This window comes from Leptidea sinapis, chromosome 36 (genome assembly GCF_905404315.1).
Source record: "Leptidea sinapis chromosome 36, ilLepSina1.1, whole genome shotgun sequence".
In the NCBI taxonomy this organism is placed as follows: domain Eukaryota; kingdom Metazoa; phylum Arthropoda; class Insecta; order Lepidoptera; family Pieridae; genus Leptidea; species Leptidea sinapis.
This window is the reverse complement of record NC_066300.1, coordinates 1,832,194-1,852,516: the sequence shown is the minus strand read 5'-3', so window position 1 is coordinate 1,852,516 and position 20,323 is coordinate 1,832,194. Positions and strand designations below refer to the sequence as shown.

At 36.5% G+C, this 20,323-nt stretch overlaps 1 protein-coding gene across 1 annotated transcript; it reads left to right on the top strand.

Annotated features, from left to right (window-relative positions):
* Window positions 1-10,584: 10,584 nt before the first annotated feature.
* LOC126975587 (zinc finger RNA-binding protein-like) lies at window positions 10,585-19,849 on the top strand. Its single transcript, XM_050823541.1, has 7 exons — window positions 10,585-10,724; window positions 10,913-11,052; window positions 12,484-12,659; window positions 14,736-14,868; window positions 16,424-16,517; window positions 17,264-17,390; window positions 19,548-19,849. Exons 1-7 carry the CDS (start codon window positions 10,675-10,677, stop codon window positions 19,833-19,835), a joined length of 1,008 nt encoding a protein of 335 aa, XP_050679498.1. The 5' UTR covers window positions 10,585-10,674; the 3' UTR covers window positions 19,836-19,849.
* The last annotated feature ends 474 nt before the right edge of the window (window positions 19,850-20,323 follow it).

Here is a 20,323-nt window from a genome sequence, read left to right as displayed (position 1 = left end):
CTATGGACAAAAAACTATTTCTAGAAATAACGTATTAAGTATATTATATTAAATGCCAATATTTCTGTTCTCATTAACTATTTTAAATTACCAATTACAATTTCTATTTTTTTAACCAAAAACTTTCTGGTAAAGTAGTTAGTTAGAGTCGAAGTAAACTTAATCACTTTGTTGATCGTTCAATTTGAGTAAAGTAATAGTGTACTCAGTTCTGTAATCTGTTTCTGTGCAAGTACTTGGTAAATGGGAGCTTAAGCTTCAATATTAAATTCTTCAATAATATTTAAATAAAATTATTCTCACTGAGCCAAAAAACAGCTGGGCAGTGGCAAAGAGAATATGATCACTCGTGGGCACTGGGCAGCGGCTTCAGGCTTGTTAGAGTTATCGTCACGTAAGTGTTCTGTGGGCAGCGGGCGCAAAGAATAAAGGTACCAAAGAAGATGTAAGTAACTAAATACAACATATAAAAGGCGGGATTCACTGACCTCTATGATTAAACCACTGGGCAGGCTGTTCCATATGTTTGACAGCAATTTTTTTGTGCCTATTTGAAGCGCCACTAGCGAGCGTCCAGAGAACAAATTTTGACGTCTGTGAGAGAAGCGTATAGTACTCTGAAATATTTTTGCATTTTGAATTAATTTCCTTCGATTTCCACGTTATTCATACTTCAGGGATTATATAAAAGATATAAAAAAATAAGGTCGTGTAAGCGGCGCGGGCGCTACAAAACTGAAAAATCATTCCAGGCATATTGTACTCTAGGTCATATTTATTATCAAAAATTGGCATTTTACGAATAATTTCATGCCGTATTTATTTTTATTATATTAACTTTCAATTATGTAAGCAAACATTTGTAAAATACGTCTGAATAACGATTGTTCTTGTTTACAATTCTCATTACTAGTGCTCGCATCATATCGAAAGTTTCCTTATCGATAGTATAATATCAGAACTGCATTTTGACACAGGTAGTGAAGCAAGAATAAAAGTGTATGATGGGTTTCCTGCATAGAAGAAGGTTGGCAAACCCTTCAGATTCACTACAAATGGACATCCAAAACTCTGTCTAACCCTCTGGAAGACTGGTACTATTGTTTATTTTCTGTTTACTAAAATACATAAGTAAGTACATATTTACATTAAGCATAAAATCTGATTTGTATCATTATAATATGTAATAAATACTATACTAAATTTAAAGTTGACAGCATATATCCTCCCCAACGAACACACATACCTATATTATTATTCACGCCGGTTTTCTGTGCGAGTATGCAACTTAATCCGAACGATTCTAGCCCGATCGTTCTGTCATCATAGGACGACAGCATAACTCTCCCACATTCAAAAACCCATGTAGTCACTCACAACTCACAAAACAGTATGTTCGTGAGTTTAATCATACAAAAAAAATTATCTTAAGGTTTATCCAATTTATAATTTGTTAAAATTATTAATCTAAAAAGTATCAGAAAGTATAATTGCGAGTTATTCCCAATTCAATACGTATTTCTTTCTTTATTTTGTGTGTTCACTACTTTTATTTTATCGCGAGTCTTCTGGGTGAATAGATTGTGTTTGCCTTTCGAAGAAGCTAAAATGGACACTTATTCACTACTTGACTCTTGCAAATGTGTAAATTTTTTAGTTTTTTTAATTGTTATTGCTTTTTACGGTGTATTTGACATTTATTTTTTCTGTATGGGTCAGTGTTTTAAAAGATACAACACAATTTTGAATATAACGAGATAACTAATCAGTTAGTCCGAAATAAAAAAGCGTTCGTAAAAATGAACATAGTGAATTTTTATTCCGTCGCAAATTTATTTATTTATTTAAGATTACCTACAGAAACTACAACATACATTCCACTATAATTACAACATACTTAAAAAAATGATAATTGCAATTCTACTTACAGGCAATCGGACATGCATGAAACATAATTTTATGACGATTGTTTGTCGGCTATAAAATAATAACAAATTATATAAATCTAATAAATATTTTACATTTACCTCTACACATATAAAAAGAAAAATATATAAGAACATATTTAAATTAAATTAGTAAATAAAAAAACACATACTTTTTTGACGTTAATTGTCGGCTAGATACTAATAACGTATTATATGAATCTAAAACATATTCTACAACTATTTCTACACAAATAAAAAGAAAAGTACACTTAAAGAACAAATTTAAATTAAATTGAATTATGGTTAATGTCTTAACCCTCAATCCTTGAAGATAGATAATTGTATGACCGCGAAAGCTTTACTAAAGTTGAATTGGCTCCAAGCCTCGTTCTGCGGAGTGGGATTTTAAACAATGCAGTTGCCTTACGAGGAGGTCGATGGGGAATATTGATGTCAAACAAACTCAAGAGAGCAGGACACTCAATTTTACTGTTTATTATTTTGTACAGAAAAATCATATCTAAGTATAAACGGCGGGATTTTAATGAAAGGGTTTGAAAATGACGCAAACGATCGTTATACGAGATCAAGTCTCGTACGTCAGGCGTACGGTAGGTGAGGTAGCGGATTATTTTCTTTTGAAGCCTTTCAATCCTGTCACTGTGGATATTATAGTCAGGGCACCATACTTGGGAACAGTATTCCAACTTAGATCTCACAAAGCTTTTAAATAGGGCTCTTATTGTGGATATTTTTCTAAAATCTTTGGCGTTTCTCATTACAAATCCTAGAGACTTAGAGGCTAATGCAAGGATGTTGTCAACGTGCTCAATAAAATTAAGTTTAGAATCAAGTGTTACTCCCAAATCGCGTATGCTATGGACTTTAGGATACTTTCATTTAGGATACTGTATTGACTAATTATTGGATTGATCTTGCGCGTGAATGATACATATATGAAAGCATTTGGTTGCATTTATTTATTTATTTATTTAATAGGTACACAACAGAATTACAACAAATACATAATAAAAAAATAAACTATCAGCTAAATACAAGATAGGCTGCAACTCCACGAGGGTGTGTACTCAGCATGTTTAGCATAAATTAATAACTATGCAAATACAACAGTAATAGCGATTTTAAAACTAGTTTTAGGTAATGTAGTATTATAAAAGAAAAAGATAGAGAGAATATATATTTGGACAAATAGAAGTGAATAATTATGGTAGTTATATTAAGATGCTTTTTTAAAAATTTAAACTAATTAAGGAATTTATATAAACTAGATTTCCATTTACAAACAGATGAACTGTGGATGTCAGGTACTTCACTGATTTCGAGTAGTAGTGCATTGTATTGACGACAAATTCTACAGATAGGGTTATGGAAGGATACGTTATTATTGCAGAACGGAATGATAAAAGGCTGTTCATGTCTTGAAGACCGATTGGGAACTCTGAGATGAATATTCGACAAGAGGGAAGTAGAAATTGTGCCATCCAGTATTTTGTATAAAGTCGTTAGGCCATGCAATTTGCGACGACTCTCGAGGCTCAGTAACTTGAAGTGAGATAGCCTTTCCTCATATGTAGTCAGCTCCCTTTTTAAACCAAACCTAATCGTCAATACGCGAAGAAGACGTCTTTGAATAGACTCAAGCATATCAGTATATGTATTATATTGAGGTGACCAAACAATGGAGGCGTACTCGATTTGGCTCAGGATTAGCGATTTATAGAGTAACAGTAAACTATTTGGTGACTTGAATTCTTTAGTAGCTCTGCATATGAAGCCAGATAGCTTATTACATTTCTTGGCTATTTCTTCATAGTGATATTTAAAAGTTAGTTTCGAGTCAAAAGCCTACCTAGATCCCGTAAAACAAACTTCCGCTCAAGTGGTATATTATCAATTTTATAGTCAAACAAAATTGGGTTTTTAATACGAGTGAAAGTTATAATGGAGCATTTTTTTATACTCAAACTCATACTATTAGCACTACACCAATCGAGTAGAGTATCAAGATCCAATTGTAGATCAATACAGTCACTAACAGTTTTAATTCGACTAAAAATTTTAAGGTCATCCGCATAAAGCAGAGAAACATTTCTTAGCCTAGGGATCAGATCATTAATATATATAATAAACATCAATGGGCCGAGATGGGATCCCTGAGGAACGCCGGATATTATAGAGACTCGTCGTGAGTAGAATCCCTTTAGAGCTACTAATTGACTACGATTGGATATATAAGATTTTATCCAACGTAAGAGGCAACCATGCAGACCCATAGTCTCCAATTTACAGGCCAATATTCTATGATTTACTCTATCAAAAGCCTTTTGGAAGTCAGTATAGATAGAGTCAACTTGACCATGATCGTTGAAAGCTCTACAAATAAAGTCTGTATATTCCATCAAGTTACTGGCGGTTGACCTTCCTTTTAAGAAACCGTGTTGCTTCTGAGTGATATGCGGGATAAAGTGGTGGTATAGGTGGTCGTAAACTAAGGACTCTAATATTTTGGCAAAACTGGATAAGATGCTCATAGGCCTATAATTAGTACAGTCGCTAGGGTCACCCGATTTGTGTATTGGTATGATGTGTGCTTCTTTCCAAGCATGAGGAAAAACACCAGTTTGTATAGATTTGTTAAAAATCAAGTAAAGAGGGTCTATCAGAGCCTCTGAGCAATGCTTAATAAAGTAGGGAGGAATGCCATCTGGCCCAGCTCCTTTATTAGGATCCAATGCATTGAGTTTCTTTAAAATATCCTCTTTAGATATGTGCACTGAAAATAGAGGATAATTAATAGTAGGCTGACTTGATAAAGAATCGTTCATGTACCTATCTGGTTCAAAAACTGATGAAAAATACTCGGAGAAGAGTTCGGCTGCGGCTTCACCACCAGTTGCAATTTTGTCACCAAACTTAATGGTCTCGGGGATTGACGGTCCAAGTCTTTTACTTTTAATATAAGAAAAGAATAGTTTGTTTGAATTATTAAGCGACTCTTCCACACTTAAAAGGAATGAGTTATAACAAGCCTTAATCAGAGCCTTGGACCTAGAGCGTAATAACCGAAACTCGTCGAAGTCCCTCGGATTATTGGTTTTTTTATATTTTTTATGGATACGATTTTTCTCTTCTATACAGGCTTTCAAAGATTCTGAAAACCAAATAGGATAGTTCAATCGACCTATTCGCTTATATTTTGTGTTTCTTTTTATTGTGTCGTTAAGTATTTCATAAAAATATTTAACACTCAAGTTGACATCACTATGGCTTTTATTAAGTTGTAGTATACAACTTTTTGTGTCACATTTACGAAAGTTAGGCACCATAATAGATTTGTTTTGTATATTTTTAATATTGGATTCAATAGACACATCGATCTCAATGGCTGGGTGGTGTCGGTCGGGCACACATAATGGGGAACTCTCAGATAAAGATACGTCTGTCAGATCTGTCATAAAAAGGTCAAGAGTACGATTATTTGAATTGCGAACATAATTATATTGCGACAGGCCACCCACCTCCAGTAGATCAATAAGTAGCGAAGATTTGGTATCGTAGGCTTTACTAGGGCACAGACGAAGAATGGAAATGTTATCGCACGACCATGTAATACCAGGCACATTAAAATCACCGAGAATAATAGTTTTAGAATTGTTTAGATTTAAAAGCGTATTACAACAATTATCATAAAAAGTGCGACATTGAGTGACATTTAGATCGGGAGGTAAGTATACAAGGTATATATTTAAGTTAAATCCACGAGGTCCTCGGTTCTCTCGTACTGTTATCCATATATCCTCTAATGAGCTTTCAAGTTCGGGATGTCTTATTGCAAATAGATTTTTCTTAAGTCCAAACAGAACACCCCCACCGGATTGCTTTGACAAACAAGTAGATTCGCGGTCTCTACGAAATACGGTATACCTGTCATCCACAAATTCACTATTAGAGAAAGAGCTATCTAGGTTTGTTTCGCATAAACAGATAATATCATAATTCTCAATTAGGATATTTTTGTACAATTCCGTTAATTTACTTCTTATTCGGTTAACATTCTGATAAAATATTTTCATAATAAAAACTGATATTAAAAAATCCAAATAACGTAATAAACGTATAACCTTAAAACTAAATATTTATACAAAACAATAAGTAATATATATCACAAAATTAGCTTCTCAAGACTCATGATATCTTTAATGTAAATAGCGGTTGAGGTGTCGTCTTTTCTTATATATACTCGGCCGAATTTAACCCATACGTACTTACATCCCTTATCCTTAGCCAGATGTCGCGCGGCTGCATGCAAGTCCTTACATTGCTTTGAAAGGTGTTCACCCACGAAAATAGGTATTTTATCTCCACTAACTCCGATGTGAACGGAATTTAGATGATCCATCGGATTACCCCTGTTGTATCTCTTGACGCCTGATATAATTGCATCACGGTGACGTTCAGATGGAAGTGTTACAAGTACATTTCGAGGCCTGTCAGATGAGGGGTTAAGTTTGGCAATTCGACGACACGAGCGTATATCACTGTCCGATATGGGCATTTTTATTTGTTCACAAAGCTTCTTAAACAACATGGCTAAGTTCTCATTCCGGCGCTCTGGAATACATTGAACCTCTAAGTTACAGCTCCTTGAAGCTTTTTCGGATTGACAAAGACGATACTCCAACTTAGCCATATCAGATTGTACCTTGGCTTTCTGTGCTTCGAGTTCAGTAATTCTCTTAATAGCCTGATCAAGATTTGTTCTTGTGTCTTTTTGTTCTTTAGATATAAAGTCTGTAGTTTCAGTAAACTCTTGTTTAATTGTTTCCACAACAGCTTTCACAACAGCTTTCACTTCAGATTTCACTTTTTCCTGAATTTCAAGGGAGAGTGTAGATCTGATACTATCTAACTTTAAATCAATAAGCTCACTAAATTGTCTCATGTTGATTGTAGCTCTTGAATCAATATTGAGTGGTTCACACCCATTATTCGAATTAATTGATTTAGAAAAAGAGTTATCAAGTGAGTCATTGCTTGAAATTTTGCCATGAGAGGGTTGGGAAGCAGGCAGTGATTGAGCCGAAGCCACTGGAACATTGTTCAGCCTATGTCGCGATCCTACGGGAGTATCATCATTTCTAGTTCTACGAGTAATATTTGCACATGACTCGCAGCGCCACGATCGATTCAGTTCTCTAATATTTGACTTAGAATATGATGACGAGTAATCAATGCATTGGTAGTGATAGCACGCTTTACATGCAACACATTTAAGTAAGTCAGACTGGCTGACAGCTTTCTTACATCCCAAGCAGTTCATAGCTAATTAGCGGTAAACACAGTATCGTAACTTATGACGTAGACGCGGAGTAGACATTGAGCTGCATGTTGCTGATTATGCACCACTGAATTAAACGATCGATATCACTTTGTAGTAGCTGAGCATCTGCAGGGTTTCTAATCACTCGTAATAGTTTGAGATCATCGGCAAATAAATATACTTTTGAAAATTTAAATATGTTACTTATGCTGTTAATAAAGACATTGAAAAATAACGGTCCGAGCACTGATCCCTGAGGAACTCCAGATGTTGCAAGGTAAGGTTTTGAACTAAATCCATTAAGAACAACAGTGTTGGGTCGCTTACAAAGATAAGTTTCACACCAGTTTAACAGGGTATCAACAGATATTAATATATAACAATCCCAAAATTCTTTGACTGTGTTAGTAGCAAGTTGTGGTTAACTTTATCAAAAGCCTTTGAAAAGTCTGTGTATATTGCATCTGCCTGCTGATTGTTGTCTAGTGCATTAATTACTTCATTGGTGAAGCTAAATAAATTAGTATTCGTTGATTTACCTTTGATAAAACCATGTTGATGAGGAGTAAAGTTGTTTTTGATAGCTGTAGTGCTCATCTACTAGGCTTTCGAAAACTTTTGACGCTACGCTTAAAATTGAAATTGGTCGAAAATTAGACACGGAGTTATTGGACCCTTTTTTAAATATAGGCACAACTTTTGCTTCTTTCCATTTGTCTGGAAAAGTACCGGTGCTCAAGGAGTAATTATAAATGATTGCTAGCGGAACCGAGAGAACTTCAGAACACCTATTAAAGAAGAGTGGAGGGATATTGTCCAGACCGCCACCTTTGGAACAATCAAGTCTTTTTAGTTTTTTAGAGACGTCACCAGCAGTAAGATATATATTTCCAACATATGTCTAAGGTTCACTGTTAGTTAGGGTTATTCTATTATTTAAAGTTGAGCTATTGTCGTAGACGGAAGAAAAATGAGATGCAAAAAGCTCAGTGATATTTTGAGTGTTAAGAGGCTGTAATTGTACCTAAATTCATTGTGGAGGGATAGTTATTAGTGCTCCTACGCAAGTTCTTAATATGAGTCCAGAAGTATTTGGGATTATTAGCTATTTTTTGTTCGATTGAGCAAATGTAATTATTGTACGAGGTAGTTATTAAGTGGTCACAATCTTTTCCTTAATATTGGAATTCAATGCTATCCATTGGGTTATTGTATTTTTTTAATCTTTTGTGACATTTATTTTTCAGCCTAAGCAGGCGTATGAGATTAGGTGGAAACCAAACAGGATATTTACAGCTGCGTGGTTTGGTTTTAGGCACGTGCTTATTAATTACAGATTCTAGAATTATATAAAATTTTTCAATCATTATATTAACATTCGTGCATTTGTTCAGTTCTTCAAGCCAATTCACTTGGTTGAGGTTATTTATAATATTTGTAAAGTTAGATTTGAAGAAATTGTATCTGTATCGAGATTTCATGAAACTGTTGTATTTTGGTAAGCTAGTACGTACATTAATATGAAGCGGATGGTGATATGGGTCTACATCCCGCAATGGAGATACGCATTCAGTTACTGTTACTGTATGTTCATTGCCCAATACGAGGTCGAGAGAATTGCCCTTAAAATTTAGCACATCATTACATTGAGTGAAACCACTCACTTGGAGAAAATCAATAAATAACCTATTAATGGCAGAGTTTCCATTGTTGATAATATTTTTGCTACCGTCTTCAGAAAAACACGTGATTGATTTCAAATTTAAATCGCCTTGTATTAAGGTGGAGTCTTCATGCGATTCGGGAAGGGAATCTAGAACCATATTGACATTTTCAATAAATGCTTCAATTGTTGTCTTGCTAACAGGTGGTGGAAGATAAATGCCACATAAATTAAGTTTTTTTATTCCTCCTATACTGATTGAGACCCATAAATCCTCATTATTACTTTCCCATTCAAGCTGCCGTTGAGACTGGAGCAGTTTAGATACAGCTATGAGAACTCCTCCACCCGAATTTTTATGTTTCGCTAAGGCAGAAGTTTCGCGATCCCTTCTGTAAACCACATATCGATCATCAAGGATTTAGGAATCAAAAACGCTACTGTTCAGCCATGTTTCAGTTAAGACAATTAGATCAAAATTATTACAAATAACTCGCTGTCGAAAGTTTTGTAGAGTACAGTTTAGACCTCTAACGTTTTGATAGTAGCAACTAAGGGATTTGACTTTGTTTGAATATAACTGAGGGATAACCATTCAAGCTAAGCAGTAATATTGTTCAGGCAATCGGAATCTTTAATATACTTATAATTAGAATTAGGACACTTACGCATAAATATTTTACCGTTTTTGACCCAAACAAATCTGTAATTAAGTTCTCTAGCTTTTATGCGGGCTTTGGCGTGCAATGTTTTAACTGCAAGTGGCAGATGTAAATGGGTTTTTTTTCACCGCTAATACCTAGATGGCTTGTGTTCAATTTGTCTTCGTTGCACTTCACTTTTCTATTGAAATTTAGAGCAGCGGCAAAAAATGAGTCACGAATCCTAGGGCTAGAAAACTTCACGAGGACGGTTCGTGGTCGAGAGGATTCCTTGTTAGTCTTGGCAATTCTTGAACATGCAACTCCGTCCGTATTGGATAGATTAAAATTTATTGCGGTAGCAAGTTGATTAATTGTGATTGGTAGACTTTCAGTTTTGAATTCAGGGATGCAGTGAATTTCTATGTTTGCTGCACGGGATTGTGTTTCCATAGACACTAATCAGGTTTCCAAAGCCCTTACTACTGTTGTCAGGTTTACGTTATCAGTTTGAAGCTGGATTATTAACTTGGTTTTTTCAGACAGATCTGTGACAGTAGCTTCGTACTTCTGCTCGAGAAAATTCAAGGAAGCTGTGATGCAGGACACACAGGACACAAATTATCATAGAATCAAAGTTGAAGCCAACGATTTGCCGCTTTCGCGCATCGTTCCAGAGGTCAATGTTCACTCTTATCACCTTTATTAATATTTATCTTGTCTGAATATTTCACTTCTTCAATTTAAAGTATTTTTATTAAATAATTAATTTTGCGATACTTCTGTGGACAAGTATTCTTTATTTCTATTTATTTGATATTTTATGCAATCCATACTATATAATGCTTGTGAGAACGTATTTGTTCTTTTTAAATTTTTTTATTTTACATTTTTTTAAATAATCAATTATCAGAGTTGGCAGCACTTGTCGCCATTATCGTTGTTTTTTGGCCTATGGACTTGCATCCCGTGCCACTAAATAAATTAAAAAAAAATTATCGTTGTTTTATCTGTCAAAGACCAAACGCCGGTGACTTGATGTGTCGACTCGTTTTGCACAGTGAGGAATTTTTGTTTTATCGTGATTTGACTGGATGAATAATGGCTGCAAATAACTATTTTGGGTTCACACATGGTGGAACCCAATATGGGTAAGTCGAGTTTTATGAATTACTTGAGATATTGATTAGAAGCGCATTATATCGTCATATAGCCTGGCACGCAGCCTGGTAAGCATATTCTGTGTAATCAAAATGGCGTCTTATTAGTATTGATCCCTGTTAATTTTGTTAAAACCTGGAGTATTAGTTGTTTGAATCGTGTATCATGTAATTTTTAGCGCGGCAACAGCCAGTGCCGCTTACGGCGGTCAGACAGGGTACGCTGTGGCGCCGGCTGCGACAGCCGCGACTTACGGGACCCAGCGTGCTGCAGCCACCAGCTACGATACAGCGTACCAGGCAGCCGCTGCTACACAAGGTATGGCGTCAAATTTAAGTTTCAGATGCGTAACAATACATTAGTTTGTTTATATCATACAAACAACTCTCTGGCTTATCAACAAACGACGCCCATCATGGGTAATTAATCAGCTTAAGTGTGTCTTATATTTGTTGGCCATATATATAACAAATAATTTTTAAATAAGAACAATGTATTAATATAGTAAGAGATTAGGGGAGAGTTGGCATGAAAGGGATATTTCTGATATTGAGGCCCTAGCAAGTGTTTGGGACAATATTTAGAGCGCATTGGAGTTGAATGGGAGGCCACCATTATTATACTACTGAAATAAAATGCACTAATTCTCTTTTCTTTAATCTTAGTTATTTAACTCTAATTTTTGTTTTATCCCAATAATAGTCTATATTGAAAGGGATACAATAGTTTATAAATGGGACAGTACATAATAGCAAGGAAAATCAGTTTACACTGTAAAAATATGATGTATGTATACAATAATAACTTAAGTATATTTCATAATCAAAAAGGTGACTGGAATTATCATTAGTAAAAACTGTTTTTAATTTTGAGACACACTTATAACTTTCATCTGACAGACTAGCAGAATTAATAAAATTTTACCCCTCTATTATTATATCACTTATTAGCTGACCTGACAGATTTTGTTCTGTTCATAATTAAAAAAAACTCTTGCGGGTGGAATTTTGTAAAATCTGTTCTTAGTTGACCTCTATTTGGCGAATGGAATATTCCTACCAAATTTCAAGTCTTTAGCTCTAATGGTTCCAGAGTGTGTTCCATAGTGATGAGTGACTAAATATGTGGAAATCTCTTATATATATATATATATATATATATATAGATTTGTTGTTATTTGCTTACATATGAAGTGATAATTCTGGGTCTTCTTTTGTTCTGGATCAACAAAATACTGCTACACATGACATATTTTTAACTTTTCAATACATTTTTAAGAAAACCAATGAAATTTTTTCATGCACCAAATTGCAATGTTTTGACCAACTAGACTGACTTGGTGTCACCCAAGCTGACATAATTTACATGGACAGTACGTTGCCAGCTTTTTTTTAATTAACATAAGGGACGAGACGAGTAGGACGTGCAGGTACTTGGATGGTAATTGATACGCCATACCCATTACAATACAGTGTCTCTCAGGATTCTTGAAAAACCCAAAAATTCTGAGTGGCACTACAATTGCGCTCGTCACCTTGAAACATAAGATGTTAAGTCTCATTTGCCCAGTAATTACACTAGCCACGGCACCCTTCAGTTCGAAACACAGTAATGTTTACACATTACTGCTTCACGACAGAAATAGGCGTCGTTGAGGTACCCATAATCTAGCCGGCTTCCCGTGCACAGGAGCCTTACACATAGGACACATAGTTTGAGTGGCACCAAGTCTAACCCCCCGTGTGCCAGCAGCGGCCCACGCGCACGCGCACGCGGCCGCGGCCGCCGCGTCGGCGTACGACGCCAGCAAGAGCGCCTACTACCAGCAGGCCGCCGCCGCCTACCCCGCCGCCGCGCCGCAGACGCAGCCCGCCTACGACACGGCCGCCAAGCCAGCCTACTCCACGCCCGCCACCTACGCACAGGTAATATTTTATTTTATTTATTTATTTATTTTAAGCAAACTTTACAGCGTTTCTATTCTACAGATTAATTCTATAAACTATATACATGTATTGCCTTTAACAAAGTTTGGCAGATTAAATTATAATGAAATAATAACGCTGACAAATAAATGGTACGTAATTATATAAAATAAAGAAGAAAAAATCCTGAATAGTGTGTGCTTGTGATACATGATTATTAAATAGATATGTGTATAGTGTGTATGAATATGTGAGAGTGTTATGAGTTGTGAGTAGTGTGTAGTATTCAGTCTAATGGGCATCGTTGTCAGCTTGGGACATGTGCTCGATCACTGAGTTAATAAATTTATTATGGCTGATGGAAAAAATGTCAATATCTTTAATTTTTTTTTCGTATAAATTTACTATCCTGTGCAAAACAGAATGTCTGCCATAATTAGTACGCGGTTGACCAACGTCGAAAAGTCGTCTAGTCCGTGTATGTGTATATATCACATTCATCATCAGCCGGAACATGTCCACTGCCGGACAAGGCCTCCCCCAAAGATTTCCATGGTAAATGATAGGTACACAACATTTAAAAACTCAAAGTAGAGTTACGGTGAACATTGTGCAAGGATAATTATTGTAGAGCAAACTCTACAACTAGACACATATCTCTGACAAGTTACGTTGTTCAGCAATCATTTAATATTCTTAAAACTTACTCATATTAAATTCATTTGTGTGGTAGTAGATAGTCGATTGATTCGAAACAAATACCTGCATAAAGCGGTTAGCATTTTTCATGCTCTATTTGCGAATGATGATACATCATCATTTTTTTCACCATTATCCCCCAAAGATTTCCACGACGATCGGCCCTGCGCTGACCTCATCCAACGTATTCTGGCGATCTTGTCCCGATCGTCGGTCCGTCTTGTGGGGGGCCTCCCAACACTGCGTCTTCCGGTACGTTGTCGCCATTCGAGGACTTTACTGCCCCGACGGCCATCTCTCCGTCGAACTTTGTGCCCTGCCCGCTGCCACTTGAGTTTCGTAATCATTTGGACTGTCGGTAACTTTGACTCTCATCCGGATCTCCTCATACCTGATTCGATCTCGCAGGGAAACTCCGAGCATAGCCCTCTCTATTGCCCTCCGAGCGACCATGAGCTTTCTTATAAGACCCATAGTTAGCGACCACGTCTGTATACCGTACCATAAGTCATTTCTGGCAACACATACTGGTTGAAAACCTTTGTCTTCAGACACTGTTATGGCTTCCAATCCTGCTAGATGTTGGATTACAGGCGCGGAATACGCGGGAATTGCGGGATTGAAAAAAACTTGCATGCGATGCAAAATAGGATAATCTGCATGAAATAGTATTCTTAATAACTTAATTTGTTAACTGTTTCGTGTTTTCGTGAAGTTAATTGATATATTCTTTTAAGGGTTTGTACGTGAATGAATGTTTCATACCGCCCACAAGTGTGGAAGCAAAAAGGGCATTTTCTGCTGCTATATTGCGTCTAAAATACGCAGTAGTTTGGCAGACGACTGTTTGGACGTGTCGTGTTTTCTTTGCAAACAGTTTCAGTTTCAAACTTAATAATTTATCACTTTAAAATGTATTGTTTTTTTTGGGTGATTTTTAATTTCGCTTGGTGGAGTTTTGAAAACGATTTGTTTTGTTTTGATTTGCTTTTTATTCAGAATTTGTTATTGTTTTTTTTTTGTGAAAAAAGCAGTGTCATTTGATTGATGTTATTTTAATAGTAATATAGACGTAAGTAAATGTGGAGTTGACAAATTCATTGTTTTAAAATATGCATATTTTAAATATTCGGGATCCCGCAAATACCGAGATTAAATACAGGCCGCGGAATTGGAAGCCCTACACCCTGTGTTATTTATATATCACATACTCTTTAAAAGTGACATGCATTATAGATGCAGTGACATGGTTTCATCGTAATATTATCTGTGTGTACAAATATGAAGTATAAATTGTTGAGTAAATGATAGTCAGTAAAAGTGTCACAGTTTTAATGTTTAGATAAAGACCAAGTTGAGTCGAGGTGTGTTCCGCAGAACAACATCATAATCCAGGGCGGCGGTCGCGGCGGCGCCGCCAAGCCGGCCTACGGCAGCGTGTACACGGCCACCACGGCCGCGGCGTCGTACCCGCCGCAGTACACCGCCCCCGCCGCGCAGACCCCCAAGCGTGAGTTACCACCTCATTCTGATTCAAATACACTAAATAACATTTATCTACACCCATGCTTAAATCCTCTATTAAAGATTCCGAAACAGTTAGCTTATTGCCAACATTAAAACACCATCATCCAAACGAGTGTTGTAATGTTGTACTGAATTTCATAACAACAGTCCTATATTTTTTTTTTCGATTCCTTTATGCGCAAAGAGTTTCAACAGACAGCCACATTCTTAATGCTCGATGCGTGGTATCTATACGAATTTCAAAATAACAACATTTTCTTTTACTAGCGTTCCACACTACCAGAACGTCGCGCGCCGTAAAAAAGTAGGTTATTCGAATCCCCGCCATTTTTCTTCGATGTTTTTATTGTTTAGTTTACAAGAAATGAGCGATTCATTTAAAATCCTGCAAAAGAACATTATATTCGAGTGAATTTTAATTATTGCAATGTAAATTACTACTTAAATAAATAATTATTTCATTAATACTTAGTTATTTGTATATAATCAGTATTTAATGATATTAGGTTACTACTAGGACTGGTGTTATAATGTTAGCAGTAAGCTAACTTTTCCAGAATCTTTTAGAGGATTCATATTCTGGGTGTAGATAAAGTCTGGTATGCAAGTGTTGATAATTAGATATTAAAACACTCATGTGATACTATTATCACACTCAGCTTCGATATATCAACATTCATGTTTTAATACCCCTTATTACAAAACAGTTGCATAAATAACTTTTATTTTCTTAACTTCACTGTGTTATATTCCCATGATTCTAAATCAGTGGTGACAACTTTCTGTTGTCCACTCTGGACATAGCTGTCTCTGGCTTCTTTTTTAATTATTCTCTATGATTAAGGTTCTGTAAAAGACAATAGCAGAGATCCGCTTACTATTTGATAATACTGTATTGAATTGCCTACCTATAATTTTAGTAATAAGTAAAATGAAATTTTTATTTCCAACAAATATATGTGTTATATTATTATGTGGGTTTTCTGTGCGCTTCAGATTATTTTGTTTTGGAAACAACATCCAGACATTTTTACAAAACTAAAATCTAATAACAAGCCTCCACGTAATATGTTTGAATGCTTTGTCAAAATAAAAATTCCATGAAACATTTTAATGCAGAATATATTTAATAAACCAAAAAATTATTATAAGAAGTTGTTAGCATGAATAGTTTCATTGTTTTTAATAGAGAACAATCTTAGGTATTTAGTACTATAGTTTGAAGTGTAATGACTAGCTTTCATATCTTCTAAAAGCTTTCGGGTTCGACTCCTGTTTGCTTGTGAAAGAAACATCATCTGCTGATATGATATTGGGGCAATGAACTGTTATTATTATATTCAAATAATTTGCACTTTTTGGCTTCAGTTTTTAATCCTACCCAAACCTTGATGTTTCACTTTCTGTGTCTCTCATGGAAGGAAGTATGGGACAGCGCAACAGTCAGGCCTAAATTAGACATGATCAGTTATTTATTTTGTATTGAGAAGCGAGTGTAGTGTGTAGTTCGCACAATGAGAGCGATGGTGGTGTTATAGCGGCGACTAACAGGACCACCTCTGCTTATGATACAGCGCTCTACAACGCAACAACCATGTACGTCGCGCAGCAGACCAAGCCAGCCGCACCCACGTGAGTTTTCTTTCCTTACTTATATTCTACATTGTAATGGGATATGTACCATAACCTTCACAAAGATTTGTTCATGAATTGCAACCCATTCTTGATAAATATATTAACTCGGTTTTGTTAACCTCAAAATAACAAAAATAATGCAGTATCCTATTACAATTCATAGCATTGAGAAATAGTAACGTATCATTGATAAAATTTTGTGTGATTTTTTCAATTCTCAACCGTACTCGTGTAAGGCATTGACTATAAAAACTCGACAAGTAATTTTGGCCGTCCTCTCTTTATGTTGCTGAAGAGAGTAAAAAATGGAAATCGAAATGTGCAATGTCAGAGCTATATAGCAAAAGAAAAAGGATTAACATACCCCCCAGACAAATTATCATAATTTTTGCTGAGTAGCTAAAGATGTTTGGTCTATCGTGATGAAAGACCTTTTTTTATTTGATTTTGACAGACCACACGCCATCGCGTAGTCTGTGGTGCGTAACCTGAGACATTCGGCATTATGCCCGTTGAAGTCACCCAAGACTTTAAATTCAGCAGAGTGGGGACGGGACCCCCTACCTTGATTTCTTGTTAGTTCCATTCCAAAGCGTGGCGTGTAAAGTTGTTTGTTTTTCTTTCTTCAAGAGCCACAAGATTAAAAAGATCCAGGCTTAACATATTAGCACCTAATTACATAGGCTTCTCTTTGAATTGGTGAATAATATAAGCCAGTACAATGTAATATGTTCAATGTACAGCGGGGGTTGGAAGAGCTACAACAAGAGCGGAGTGGGTGCCGGGCAAGCGCGCCGGCCGAAGCCTCCGCCCAAGGCGCAGCAGCTGCACTACTGTGACGTGTGTCGCATCTCCTGTGCCGGGCCGCAGGTGAGGGGGCCGAAACATACAGGGGTTGGGACAGAAATCATGAAATAGGAGTAGTTGTATTTGTCAGCATGCGAGTTATAAACTTACACTGCGGCGCCACTTGCTGCAGCTAAACAGTATTGTGCCTAGGGGCGTGCATATCATATACATATAGGTAATTAGGCAGTGCCTACCTCGTTATGAATCTACATAAATATAGCACTAGTGTTAAAGTTAATTTAGTTTTGTTTGGTTCTGTTATTTTATTACTAAACTTCTATTGAACACCTACTCATACAATTTTTCCTTACGCTTAAGCTTTGCTTATTCCAAAGCTCAACTACGACAAATTAGATCTACAGTGCCTACCTTGATACGAGGGCTGCACTAAAAGTATCGGGAATGGAATTTTTCCACTGTTCCTGTCATATTTTAATCTTTTTAATTGAAAACTCCTTGGTTTTTAAAATCGAATACCATTTATTTATTTAAAATAAGATTATCGGTCTTGTCACAAGGTCTTTTCAAACTTGTTTAGTCGTTGAGAAAATGGAATTGACTCGAGAAAATTCTAGAGCGATGATTTATTATGACTTTCGAAGTGGTTTAACACAAAAACAATGTGTTGACCGGATGATTTCTGCATTTGGTGATGAAGCCCATCGAAAACCACAATTTATCGCTGGTTTGCTGAATTTCAACGTGGACGTGTCAAGCTCAGTGATGATCCCCATCAAGGTCGTCCAAAAACTGCAGTCACCAAAGAAAACGTTGATGCTGTGCGTAAGCTGATTGAGGAAGATCTACATGTGACAAACTGTGAAATTCAGGCAACTTTAGACATTGGCATGAGTCAAATACAAATAATCTTCATGAACAATTAGGTCTAAAAAAGTTGTTTTCCCGATGGATACCGCATTTGCTCTGTGAAGAGCAAAAAGCGGCTTGCGTTATTGGTGCGTCAGAACTCTCGAAAGATTCCACGCAGGATCCTCAAATGCTGTATACAACATCGTATCAGGTGACGAATCCTGTATATACACGTACGAACCCGAAACAAAAAACCAGTCACGCGTTTGGGTGTTCGAAAATGAGTTAAAGCCAACAAAAATTGTTCGCTCACGGAGTGTTGCAAAAAAAAAATGGTGGCCACGTTTGTCTTCAAAACCGGCCATGTTGCGACTATTCCTCTTGAGGGACCAAGAACGGTTAATGCAGAATGGTATGCTAGCATTTGTTTGCCACAGGTCGTTTCTGAACTCCGTAAAGAGAACTGCAACCGCCGCATCATCTTCCATCACGACAATGCGAGTATTCACACCGTTTTTAGAGCAAGAAAACATAGAATTATTAGACCATCCGCCGTACAGCCCCGACCTAAGCCTTAATGATTTCTATACTTTCCCTAAAATAAAGAATAAATTGCGTGGTCAGAGATTTTTGTCACCTGAAGAAGCGTAGGCGTTCATAACGCCTACAAAACGGCCATTTTGGACACCCCAAATTCCGAATGGAATGGTTACTTCAATGATTGGTTCCATCGTATGGAAAGATGTGTCAAAATTCGCGGAGAATACTTCGAAAAGCAATAAATTCATTTTTAAATAGTAATGTTGTGTCACTTCCTTGATTCCCGATACTTTTAGTGCAGCTCTCGTAGAAAGTAAATGCACGCCTCTGTTTGTGTCAGACCTGTTTGTTTCGATGTGACATCGTGTTGCTATACAGAGTGGTTTTGAGAAGGGTGGTGATAGCCAAGTCGCGAACAACGAGACTTAGAGGAAAGTCGTGAAGGTAGTCTTGCCCTCGATTTATAAGAAACCAATAAATGCATATTTAGTTTTTTAAAATATCTTGAAATTTTGACGGAAATCGATCTGATTGATTTAAAAAAAAATCCTGTATTATTGGACCAATGGGCTCTGTTGCTGATAAGTATCAAACTTTGCATAGAAGTGAATTACTAAAATAATTCGGGTCGAATTCCGTCAAAAGTTCAAGAAATTAAAAAAAAATGTAGTTATTTGTTTTATACAAATCGAGGGCATGAGTCCTTTCACGACTTTCCTCTAAGTCTCGTCAGCACCGCTCCTCTCAAAAGATCACCCTGTAGTATAGTTTTTCCTCACAGTCTCGTCACTTTATATCGTTAAATGGTTCCCCATAATCGGTACTCAGACCTACAAGGAGCACCTGGAAGGCCAGAAGCACAAGAAGAAGGAGGCGGCGGCCAAGGCGAGCAGCAACGCCGCGGGAGGTCGCGGCGCGGGCGCGGCGCTGCGCTGCGAGCTGTGTGACGTGACGTGTACGGGCGCCGACGCGTACGCGGCCCACGTGCGCGGCATCAAGCACCAGAAGGTCGTGAAGCTGCACACCATGTTGGGCAAGCCCATCCCCTCCACCGAGCCCACCAAGCTGCAGCCAGGTACACACTTGTGTGAACATGACGACTGTGTGAACAGTTAATACCATCGTCAATTGTGGGGCTGACCGAGATTTGATTGAGGGCAAATTGGCAAATTATTCAGTATTATTTTGTATTATGCTTTTATGGCACTGAAAATGTGTAGAAAAATAGCACACTGAACCTAAAATTATGTTATTCTCAACCCATTCAGAATATTTTAAATTATTTATTTTTGTTATTAGATAGTTATATTAAAAGAATAAAGAATTCTTTAATGGTCAGTTTCTTGGGATTGCAATAAATAATAGTAATATAATAGTTTATCGTGTAAATTTTATAGGGCATAATAATCACAGTGCAAACAGCCTTGGGATCAAAACTATTTAGAAAGGTTACGTTAAAATAAGTATGACGATGTATTACAAATATTTAAAAGTATCTTAATTTGAGATATGTAAAATCGTATTCGCTAGCTACTTAACATGTATATATATAAATTTAAACAATTTTAATTAAGAATAAACTAACAATGCTAACAAAGATGTTC

Coding starts and splice junctions, on each gene's coding strand:
- LOC126975587 (XM_050823541.1), top strand. CDS start 10,675: ATGGCTGCAAATAACTATTTTGGGTTCACACATGGTGGAACCCAATAT. Junction 10,725..10,912: donor CATGGTGGAACCCAATATGG/GTAAGTCGAGTT, acceptor TGTAATTTTTAG/CGCGGCAACAGCCAGTGCCG. Junction 12,660..14,735: donor CGCCCGCCACCTACGCACAG/GTAATATTTTAT, acceptor TGTGTTCCGCAG/AACAACATCATAATCCAGGG.